Raw genomic sequence first — 12752 nt, forward strand, 5'->3', positions numbered from 1 at the left:
TGTATTCACCTAGAGTGTGGAGCTGCTTTCCTCTTTGTGCCTCACCTCTATGTCTCTCATCTCTCACTTTCATACTCACACACACATATTTTCATTCTGGACGTGACAGCTCCAGAGCACTTTGACGAATTTGCTTTTCAGTCTGTAGCCCCTGTTCTACTTTTGCTGTTATTTATTTTATTTTTTTTCTTTCTTTCCCACTTCTTGTTTTTGCCTCCATCTTCCCCTGGGCCTTCTATTACACTGCAAAGGTCACATTTACGTCACCTCCATATTTAAAACCAAATGCACCTGTGTGTCAGAGGGCACAGCTGTGTGAGGACAAGTGAACTTAGACTTTAAAATGTGATAACAGCCAGCATGTATTACAAAAGAACACAAAAAGTTGACTTCTCTGAATGGTCACACTTTTCTGCATCAGCAGCATTCATGTGCATGTGCAAAGCTAGTCAACTGGACATTTCTTCTTCCATGAATTCCCCTCAATCTGAAAACTGTCATATACTACTGTGGACTGTAGTAAAGATAATATCCTGCTACAGACTATATTTCGATCAGTCAGCCTGGAGTTTTAGACGCTATGTTAGAAACAATACAACAGTCACGTTCCCAATGTCAACGACACAGGCAGTCCCTGAATGATCCATATGGGTTAATGAGCTTAGTGTATGTTCCTTTGACACTCAAAAGATAAAACAATCACATTGTTATTACGGCTGGGCGAGAAGGGGATGAATATTAATGTCAGAGTGATTCCAATTTTAAGTTTTGATGGGTGGGTTTAAGCTCCTCAGGGAATCTTTGGCATGAGCGACTCAAAGGGATCAGGATCTTAGATGACCCAGGGTCTTTGAGCGTCCCCTGGTCGGGCTCCTCCAGGCTGGAGTTGGTGCGCCGTGGATCCCTGCTAGGCTCTGATGCTCTGCGAGGCTGGAGCAGTGAAGTGCGACTTAGACTTCGAGCCTGCACCTGGGGTCCAGCGTTAAAACAGGGAAGGCCTCTAGACGGAGGGGGCAGCTGCTTGGTCCTGTTAGCCAGAGGCCCTAAGGAACACCCCGGCTTCAGAGAGGCAAAGCCACCAGTGCCCCCTGGCTTGAGTGCAGGGAGAGACACACGCTTGTGAAGGCGAGGAGGCTGCAGCATGCGAGGGCAAGTCGAACCAGCAGATCTATGAGTGACAGAGTTCACAACGGGGGCTTTCCACTCAGGCTGTGCTGCAGACTGAGCTGCTGATGCTGGACTGTCTCTGGCGATTGCCCCCTGCGGAGCCCCAGAGCCTGGGCGGTGCAGGTGGGTACTGAGGAGATGACTCCGCTCGTCTGGGTCTGCTGGTCCAGACACATCTGCCGTAAGGTCTTCAAGAGGATGGTCAGCATCTATATTGGTTGCTTCCTCTGATCTACTTCTTGTGAGGTCACTGCGGCCCTCGGTGGGGGGAGTTTTTATTAGTCTTCCCTGGTGGAGGAGCTCGTTGAGGCAGGGGTTGAAAGGCTGTAGTATTTGAGGCTGCAGAGAAGAGGAAAGATATATTAATACGATTTTAAAAAGTGGGTATAAAATAGAACAGACAGTGTATAATGAGCTAGGACTCAGAACTGAGTTGTTTTTATCATGTTCCAGAAACGGCTGGTTTTAAAATTCCCCTTTCCTTGGTGTCTTTGATCCCTGTGGAATCCAGGGTCTTGAATATTTTGCAGCTGCAAAGGAAATTCTGAATGAAAAAGCAAACTGAAAATTCTGCCTTTCTTTGACTTGTTTATTTACTCTTCAATATCACAGCCTTCAGTTTCCACCGCCAGTCGCTGCACTATTCCTAGAATGGGTGGGGCAAAGTCACAGAGGAAGCCCTGATTCAGCACTTAAAAACAAGCAGAGGAGAATGACCTTGCCAATGCGAGTTCCTGGAAGTCTTTGAGTCATTTTGTGAACGCAGCTGCAGAGGGGCTTCAAAACATTCAAACTGAGAGCTACGGTGCCTGCTGCATAAATAAAAACGTGCTGAGCTGTTAACCACATGAAATTCAGACCAACCACGGTGTTGTCCTCCACTGGGGGACATGCAGGGTATGAACACAAAATCATGAACACCTGTACAATCGAACGCAATCCTATAACAGCCGTGCAACAATTATTGTCTTAGTGAAGCTCATTATGTTCAATATTTGTCGTGTTAGAGAGCTGCTAATTATCCAGTGCGACAAAACAACAAACTATGGCTTCAAAAGAGTTGAATCCACACCTCTCTGAGAGGGATTCAACAAAAACTCATTATGACTTAACAGAGTAAGCATTTGTTTCGACACTCCTGCACTGAATTGCTTTAGATTGTGCAAGTGTTTGTGATATATCTGTCCACTCCCTGCACTTGCTTTATTTGTGTTAGATTGAAGAATTCACAGATTCTAGATACTTTCTGTATCACATCTCCACTTAAAAGGAGTGTGGGTAATTCTGCTTTTACAAGAGGTACCACTATGTGCCTGGATGATGTATAGTGCCATAAGATAACTTTAACCCTCTTTTACAACAACTAGTCTGGACCACATTTCCAGAGAAGCAGCAAAATCCAAGACCAATAGTGCTTATTAGTCCATACAACCACCAACAAGAGCAGAGTTGCTGAGATCAGGAGAAAAAGTCCATATTGAGCTATATATAAATATCTTACAGAAGCTCAACTTCTATAAAAATCATTTGTACTACTTCTTGTGTTAGCTCACTTAGTTTGAGACTGATTCTGTAAGGCACACTGATGGCATTACTGTTTGTTACGGTTTGTACCATCAGATATCAGAGGACTGGCCTTTTTCTATCAATATCCTTTGAGCAGAACTTTAAGAACCTGAATCTATCTGAAGCTACTAAAAACCATGAACTCTCTCTCTCTCTCTATATATATATATATATACATATATATATATATATATATATGTATATATAGCTGTGCAGGTCAAGCTGCTCGGCCTGTTTCAGTCATTTGTATTGTGAGTGGGAGTGGATGTCCGAGGCCACAGCTCCATCTCCTGGTCCCCTGCCACAGTGCGTCCACTAGCCTGTTAAAGAACCCTTGTCCACCTCTCAGTGTCAGTCTGTTGTTGCATGTTTTTCAATTTCAAAGTTTGTAATTTAAAAACTCTTATATAAATACATGCATTATAATTGCTCTCATTAGCCTGCCATTCAAATCATGAGCTTGTTATTAAGTCTTTTTTTTTAGCTTTATCTCATGGGTGATTCAGTCTGAGAGTGAGCATTCCCTACCGACTGCCATAGTTCAAAACTAAAGGACTTTGTTCCAATCCACAAATTACAGACGTCACCAAAGTAACCCAACTACATGAATCAGACATCATCAAAAAGTTGAGTGGCATTGCTAATACAATCTTGTTTTCTGTTTTGTGCACAACATAGGAATACCAGTAATATATGATACCTTTAATTGCGAGGTTTGCCATGAGCACATATATTTATAGCTGGCCCAGATGGAAGAAGCTGCTGTCAATGATAGCAGCATGCAGTATCTATAGGGCCATAGTCTATAATTATTCGCGTCCACAGCTGTCTGCTGCAGAAACTAATAATTAACAGCAATCATTTTGAGCTCCTCACTGCACTGGCAAAAAGTAAATATCTCAGCTCACTAATGACAGCTATCCCTTTACAAGGAAAATCACGAGTCTAACCAGAAAACGCACCAATTTGAGGAACCCGGGAGATGTCAGGGTCAACTATAACCAACCTCATCTCCAGCCTTTCTGAAAAATAGCTGTGTGATTGGAAAAGCAACATGCAAGAATTTGATGAAAATGATCCCCACTGTGTCTGTCGGAAGACAATGTGATTGCAGCATATAAGCAGATGAGGGTGGCAATATGGTGGCCCATTTCAAAGCTAGATTAGACTTCATAGAATCATCTAATATAGGTGGTTGTGAAAATGGTGATTTGGATAGTGTGAGAGCAGAGGATGTGTGACTGCATAGATTTGTCTTTTGCTTGCTGTGCTTAACTGCTTTTGATAGGGGAGTTGGAATGAAGGTGATTGCTCAGGACAGCAGTAAAATGGATTCACGTCCAATAACACAGGGGTATTCTTAAAGGTTATTCCTTTCAAAACACTTCATCCAAACCCTTCAAGGTGAACACCTAGAATAATAAATCACCTGTTCAATTAATAAAATATAGAAAAACAAATCCAAAGAGATTTACCAATGCATGCACAACGGTTCTTATAACTTAGTTTGATAGGACAGAACAAAGACACCAATAGAAAACTGAGAATAACTGAAGAAGGCAAAACTATTTTCAAAATCCAACAAAGAATAGGGAAATGAAATATGAAAATGAAAAACTAAGTATCACTGTGACCTCCATTAACAAGAGCAGACCAAAATTCCAAGTAAAGATACACAAGATAAAAACTGAAAATCGAACGCAAAGCATGCAAACGCAGATTTAGAAGGGCATGCTTCTGATGCCAAACCACAACCCAGCGTGCAGGAGGGGGGGTCATGGGGTCACCATGTTGACTGCATGTTAAACAAAGGGTTACTGTACCACGCTGTGTCATAGAAGTACTGCACTAGGTGCTCCACTCCTTGTCATAGGCATTATTTGTGGGGAGGTAGAAGAGAGAAAACATGGGAGATTCAATTTCAGATTTGCGACTGACAGAGATGAGACAAGGAGCAGGAAAGGGTTAAAATGACAGAGAAAGAGAGAGTGATGTGAGATGCAGGAGAAAGAGAAAGAGAGAAAAGGAGTGGGTACAGACACCTGTTGATGTTAAGACATTTCATATGCAGAACTAACTCCCGGCCTATGCTTGCAAGAAAAGGTCACACATTAGCTCAACAAACAAACCAATTTCATGCAAAATATAATTACTGCATCATCCATTCAGTGAAAACTGTATGAAGAGTCCAATTCCTTATCTAATTTTCTGTTTTTTATTCTAAAGACCTTTATTACTGGCAAGAACTCTTTGCTGGTTTGTTTACAGCCAGAGCTCCCAGTGGGGGGTCAGAGCATTAGGGGGCTCATCCGTTGTTTCTCATCTTATGTCTAAATATGACTGCATGCCAATTATATTGTAGTATATGTTTCAGTGTCATTACCTCCATCCTCCTACATTTTTTCTCCAACTGTACAGATGTTCTTTTAATACTCTGTGTTTTTTCTGTTTAATTAGACCAGGCAATCTGCTGGTAGGAGAAAATGTTCCTTGACTGAGCTGGGCTGTACTCACATCTTTGCCAAAATAGTCTATGAACATGAAATGCACTTTATATTGAAATAACCTGAGATATACAAAAAAAATACACCTGTGCTACATTTTTTTTACCTTCGCTCTCAAAACAAGGCTGAGCCCCACCGGGATAGATCAAAGGAACAAAGCATGGGTTCTTCTTTTGTTTCTTTCTTTCTTTTTCTCTTTTCTCTCCTGACTCTCTAACATAAAGTATGTGCATTTTCTGAAGTCTATTTACCCGTTTGTCATTCTCTTCACCTGCCTCCCCTACTTGCTACCTCATCAGCACAGCATAATACACAGAGACAGGTGAGCTTGTTGTGACTGCGCTGTCGTTTCTGCAGTCCTGTCTTTCTCAATGAAGACCAACTGTTTTTGTCTACAGAAAAATGCTGCAAATTTCACTGTTATATCCAAAGCAAAGATCAGGTTATATACCCTCTGTTATAAGAACTATTATATCATTAATCTCCATTATATATTGACACCATTTCTACTGAAAATTATCGTAGATGTATTATTTTTGAATGAAAGTCTACAAACAGTGGAGGGGACTAAAGTGAGGATTAGAAATACAGGTATCTGCATGTTTTAGAAAGTCGACATAGTTAGCCAGTTTCTGACTGAACACAGCTAATAAAGGGGAACGAAAGCTATAAATAGGCAGCATGGGAACAAGACACCAGAAAATTAATTGTTAAGGGACATGAAGTCAGACTGTGTTTAGTAAAACAAACAAGAAAAACTATTTTGCATGTTACTAATCTTGTTCCAAATTAATCTAAAAGTACTAAAATCTAAAAGTAATCTAAAACTCAGCACAAATAGTCCTGTAATTGCACAGTGAATAAAAGAGTGCTACTAACTGGAACAAAGATATTTCAATAGGCTAGAGGGTTTTAATTGGAGTTCAAGTTTTTCAGGCTATTTACAGACGCCCAGATATGTTATGTTATGAAAAGATGGATGCAAAGGATGTTAGTGACTCACTCTGTCTGCGCTGGGGCATGCTGGTACGGGTCAAGCCCTGGTGCTGTGCCTGCCACGGGGACAGCAAGGGGGCGGGCAGCACACCCTACACAGAGAAAAACACAAAGGACAAAAGGCATGACGTACCAGAACACACACACACACACACACACACAGAAGCATGCTGACATAGAAAACACACATTCACATGCATAAACATATTGTTAATGCGTATGGATAGTCCAGTTAACACAGCACACAAGAACATACACAGGAAGACATGAACATAATATTAATAATAACTTTATTTATATAGCACTTTTAAAAAGTTAACAAAGTGTTTTGACAAACAAAGCAAAAGCAGGATACTAATAACAATAAATAAATACAAATAAAAACAAACTAAAGGCTGACCAACCATCCATCCATCCATATTAATCCATGTTAATAAGACAAAATTAAGCCCTTAACATCAAGTCTCCTGTTATTACCCTTTTATCATTTTTTTCAACTTTTTGGTTAGAAAAATACTCCTACCCTGTCTGAAAGTATTATATATATATTCTATATCGGCTTGTTCCAACTATTCATTGAAGCTACACACATATATATGATGTTTACACCGAGTGAAATATTCATCCCAGAATCCATATTTTATAGGGCAGCACTACTCCCTCAAATGGAAATATTCTGGAGGTTTTGTGCATAATTCTCTACCCATGTCATATTTGGGTCTATAAACACTTTGGTATCTCTACTAGAATTCACAATAAAGCTCTGTATGTTTTGCTGCACACCGACTTCAAACCACAAATGTATTATTTATGGACAAAGTTTTGATCCATTTGGATCTTCATCAGGTCAAAATGTTCAAAAGTGGCTTGAAGTCAGTGTGCAGTCGCTGCTCTTTTCATCAATGCTGATTTCCAATAGCCATGCACTTAAATGTGTGTGTATAACTACGCTCTTCTTAACAATGTTTGGCTGCACATCATGAGTTTGTGATGAACAACCACCAGCGGGTCTGTGGGATTTAAGAGGTAAAAATAGTGTGACACACACACACACATGGAAGAGTACTATATACACTGCATCACTATTAAGCAATTGTTAATAGGAAATTGTCTCCAAACACAAACATGAACATGAAGCAAAACATTGCTTTCCAAGCCTTCTGCCACTGTAAATGCATATATTTGCTCATTTAGAGTTTCTAAAACCCAGGAGGTTATTTTGTCACTCTGTTTGACACTCATTATACTCATTATCCTATAAAACATCCGCTACCTGGAGACTTCCAGTGGTCTTTATGTTGTTTCTCTCTGGGACACTCTGAGAGCCATTTTTTCCTCCTACCACATAATTGTTATACTTTTTACATAAACATAGAGTCAAATCCATTTACGTCAGCCATCCCTAGTGCCTTGCCTACAATACACTGTAGAAGAGCACTCCATCACAGGCAGTGCAAAAACACAAGGTGACACTGGAAAGGTAAATAGTTTTCACAGATGAGCCAACCAAACCAAAAAGACTTTTCCACCCATCACGTTGAAAGTTGACAGGACAAGTTTTATAAGCTGGGAGGGGAAGTTTTTTTTTTCATAGGGCTGCGATGCAATCACTAGTTGTGAATTTGATCTATGTCTGCTGAATATGCTGAAGATATTTTTCTTTGTTTTTTCAGTACATCAGTCTTAGCTTACAAAGTAAGACAGTTTGCTTGGATGATAGATCAATACCAGTATACAACCAAAGTATAATTACAGAAAGAGGCAAATCCATAGTGTTTAAATGCAGCATTTAACTGAAGCACAATGTGATAGCTGGAATCATCGTTAGTGTAGGCTTATTGTGTCTGTAATTTTTCTGGTATATTTCAACCCACTTTCTTACCACATCTGCTGTCTATATGCTCTACTTTTTCATCAAGTCACATTCTGTTGTCTGGACATTTTGTTTGACCGGCATCTGTGCCTCTATGCACAAACATGTACCTGAAAGAACACAAGCCCTTTTCTTGATAGCAAAGCAATCTTCAGGTTAAGCAATTCAAAGATCCCTGACCCCCATCCGAGAGGCAAAGTGAATGGGCAGCAGGGCCATCACGTTAAGCAGACAGACAGACTAAAACCTTATCAAATGCTACACCTTTTCTCGGCTGTGGATAGGGCAGTGACTCAAATAGGACTCTAATATAGAAGAGAGAAGTACCAAATCTGTCAGAGGGAAGAAGAAACACAGAGAGAGATAGAAGACGAGCAGGGGAAGGTAACAACTTCTCAGCAGGTCCAGCCCAGGCTATTTCAGAGCCCTCCTAATGTGACTGCTGGAGGGGGTAGGAATGAGTTTCCCTGACCTGCTCTCGTCCATGTCTTTCCTTGAACACCAACAACTGTTTCAGCGGGAGGTCGCGACTGAAGCCTCCCATTGAGGCTTAATTTGCAGAGAGGAAAACCTTGGGCAATAAGAACAAGAGGGCATGTTGGAGGGCTCTCAAACCATTCTGACAGTGTCCGGCAGCTTTATTAGACTTCCGCAGCAGCTTAGCCTGTCAGTTTTTTATAGTTTTCCATAGTTGTAAAGGCTCTCCAATGAAGGGCTGACAGAGCTTCACAAGGGCAGGTAGACAGAGTTTTTTCATCGATTTCATTAAAACTTCTTTCATTTCTAGCCAACCAGCACAAGAGATCCTGGGTTCAATTCCTGGAATTTGGCAGCAAATTTGAAGAAAACAGGTGCAAAAATCTTTGAGAATAAATAATATATATTCATCCCCTTAACAAGCAGCATCCAGTTAAATCTGTGCTCCATGTTCACAAACTATCCATTTATTTAAAAGTACAAAGCCTCATGATTTTATCAGTGTAAAAGCCTTTCAACATCCCAGTGTCACTGTGACAATAGTTGTGTTTATCTTTAACAAAAGTGCATTCAGGACAGAGCAGTATTAACAAAAAGAGAGAGAATAACATTATCATGTTTGTGCCTCCCACTGTATATTTGTTTTGTTCAGTTTAGACCCATTCTACCTTTGTGACTGTAAACAAAGAGTTACCATTCAGAAGAGACCGGAATCATGTGTGTAACCAAAAGGGTTCAAGAACAGGAAACATTTTTCAGTGGATATGGAATTTTCAGGTTTGAGCATTAGGGATGGGCGACTGGACGAATATATTTGTCCATATACAAATATATCCATCGCTGGTTGTTTTTTTTGGGTGGTTTTTGTCATTTTATTTTGCTGATTTAATGGTCTGCCCCATCAAGAATTCAACTCGGTAAATAATCAACCTGTAAAGCACAATTCAAAGTGCTCACGAACAGTAACTGGCAGTTGGGAGTTGGGCCATATTATACACGTTCTAGTTGCACTGATCTCCAATGAGTCTTTCACAAAACAGGGCAGCAACTAAATGACAATGAAGCCGTCTTTAGTGGTCGCTGTCCGATCGATTGGTGCTGAAAAGAAACTTCAATTCATAAATCATATTGAGAAACTAGACCAAAAACTGTATGTGCAGCACCCTGATCCTTTAGCAGCATAGTTACGTTATCCACACCTGTTTCTTCGTCCTTCATCTGATGCCATCTGACTTTTTCAAACAGTGTCGGACAGCTGTTCAGCCTGTCTTTACAGCTTATTGCTCAGCAAAGATCTCAAGGTGATTTATTTTGTTTAATTGAAGGGATGTCAGAGGATAAGGTGAAGGCAAATTTATTCAAACAGAATAAGTGGGCACACCCTGCCCCTGCCGCACACACACCTGCATGCCACAAACATACACCGTCATAAAAATAAAAGCAATCGGCTGTTGTTGGGCTGACGGTGGCCGGTTGGACAATTTTAACACATCGCCCAACCCTACTGTGCAGAAAAAAGAAGGTGCTTGTTTCCTGCTATGGCAAAAGAGCTTGAATGACATTTAGCTGAGAATATAAAATAAATGAAAGGACAGACCAATAATAAATAATACATAAAATAGAGCAGCTGTGTTTGAAATGTCATTCTACTACAGAAATACTGTAACTACCATATCAGTAATGGTATTAGTTCACTAGAGGCCCCCTCTCATGAAATGGACTCTCAGGATTTGTTAAGCTACTCCGTCTGTGCGGAGTCCCAAAAGCAGATGGTGAAACTTGGCGAAGTAGGACAAGAATTTAAAAGTCGAGGAAAAGTTGTTCTTTGTGATCCTACAACCTTTTCATCAAATAACAACAGTATTTAGAAGAAACCATGACGATGTGCTCCTGCAACGGCCTCTCTCTGCTTGAATCCCCTCATCCACTACACAGAGCTTCTCATGGTTGGCTACAGCTAATACATCAGGTCTAGCCACAATGTCTCATTTCACTGACTTTGGCAATTAAATCCTCACCTGTCCAAGATGAGTCTGCTGTGCATTGTGTATTAATGATTGTGTGTGTGTGTGTTTGTGTGTGTGTGTGTGTGTGTGTGTGTGTGTGTGTGTGTGTCGGTGATGCAACGGGGCACACAGAGGGTATGTGGGTAGCGATGTCTCGTTCTGAGAGGGGAAAACCTGTTCTTTCAACCTACAGCTTAACACTGATCACTAATCTTGTTCAATCCTCCTGTCTCTCCCTTCCCTGTCCTCTCTCTCTCTCTCTCTGTCTCTCTCTCTCTCTCTCTCTCAAAATTGCTTTATTGGTATGATACAACGATATTGCCAAAGCAACAAGAATCAATGAATCAAAATACATTTCATAATTCAAATAAGAAAAGGGTAGCACAGTGTTGATAAAACTTGCTCGGTGAGTGGGTGTGCGTGTGTATGTGTTTGTCTGTGAGTTTCAATTTTGCATGTGTGTGTGTATATAAGCAAGAAATATCCATTAAAATAACAAATAATAACTAATATTAATGTATCTGTCTATCTCTCTCCGTCTGTGTGATAGCAAATTGATTGTTTTACATCTGAGTTAAGAAGTTGAGACACAGCGACAAAGAAAGAGACAAAAATACAGGGAAAGAAAGAAATCACTGAAGCAAGAACGAAAGAAAGAAAATAACAGAGAGAGAGAGTGCAGGAGCGATGAAAAGGCATGAAGGGAGGTGTGAGGAGAGAAGAAGAAGAAGTGGATGTTTAAAAGGCAGAGAGGGAGTAGGAGGGTGGCTGTAATTATCTTCTCTGTCTGCCACTGATGAAACACTGCCTATTGTGTTGCCATTGTTTCACTGCGGCTGCTCATCTGCGTGTTTGTTTATCTGGGTTATTAACAAGGTCGGCTCCCCAGTCCTCAGTCTGCTGAACTCATTGTTCAGTCACACTGAGTGTGCCCTGCACTTGAGTACAAGAGATACATGTGGCCCGTCCCACTCACACACACACAAACATACACAAACATATGCAGACAATCAGGGTCTCTCTCACACACACGGCCAAACAAAAACCTGAACACACACACAAGCACAAGCCTGCATAGTTTTCTTTTGTTCTACATCTGAAATTACTAAAATCATACTCCTCATGTTTTACTTGTTGCGAAAGGCAGACAGACATTTCTGCTGCTGTGATTGCTCTGGGGAGCTATTCAAAAACATTACTTTTCTGCAAGTGACATGTAAGTAGTTTCTAATGTCACACTACATGTGCGTCGTGCTGCAACAAGTGCTGAGTCAGACATATACTCACAGCCTATTGTGAAGCACCATTTTTTGTCCTGAGCATGCTTTTGAAATTGGATTGTAAGTAGATTAAAATGGGAAGCTACAGTGCCCAAAGCAGGTGGTTAGGATGTGTTGCCAAAGCCTTCCTACGGACTGTGAAGAAGTTATGAGATGAGTACGTCCCTCCACAAACAGTGAAATTGGTTAAAGCAGCCTACAGAGCAATAGCCCACAATTTTTTGGCTTCTGAGAAAAAATGATGGGAATTAATGGCTCGCTTGAGGAGAATATATTAACTACTTGAAAATGCTGCAGTTGATATACATAGACAACTGGAAATGAACTCAAAATGAACTTTACACCGAAAAGAAAATTCTGTCCTTAAATAGCCAGGTCCATGGGTGATTGGCCACAAGCTTACTGTTGTGTTATAATCTAAATCTAATTTCCCTGAAGTCCACGCTCAAGTTGTTGGCAGGACTCAGCCAGGGACTCAACTCTAGACCTCCCAGTATCAGCATGTACATTTTACCCTCTGGGCTACTGATAAGGCAACTATATATCAGTATTAAAGCTATAAAAAGATTATAGCTACTGGCCTTTGACATCAAAGTTATTCTTGGCTGATCCTTTCAGCTTAGCACTCAAAAATACTATCAGAGGGCAGGAGCTACTCCAGTGCTTTGATGCAGCAGCACTTTAAATGTCAGAGGAAGAGAATATCAACAGAAAAGAGCATTTGAGAGAGCAAAAAGAAAAAAATGATAAAGATGACACCAGATTATGAATCTGTGTGTGCTGGAGGAGAAGTACTGAAAAGTGAAATAAAGAGGGTCAGACTCGATGAAGATGCGAGTTGCGAGAGAGAAAATAATATTTGTGTAAAAAATGGCAAGGGTTA

General features: G+C 40.7%; 1 protein-coding gene across 1 annotated transcript in view; it reads right to left on the reverse strand.

Annotated features, from left to right (window-relative positions):
* Positions 1-487: 487 nt before the first annotated feature.
* The window catches only part of ccser2a (coiled-coil serine-rich protein 2a), a 37905-nt gene continuing 25640 nt past the window's right edge, over positions 488-12752 (reverse strand). Inside the window, exon 9 of the mRNA XM_070916422.1 lies at positions 488-1506. Coding sequence (XP_070772523.1) covers positions 745-1506 — 762 coding nt within the window. The 3' untranslated portion in view covers positions 488-744. The remainder of the gene's footprint in view (positions 1507-12752) is intronic.

Source organism: Enoplosus armatus, chromosome 12 (assembly GCF_043641665.1).
Source record: "Enoplosus armatus isolate fEnoArm2 chromosome 12, fEnoArm2.hap1, whole genome shotgun sequence".
In the NCBI taxonomy this organism is placed as follows: Eukaryota; Metazoa; Chordata; class Actinopteri; order Centrarchiformes; family Enoplosidae; genus Enoplosus; species Enoplosus armatus.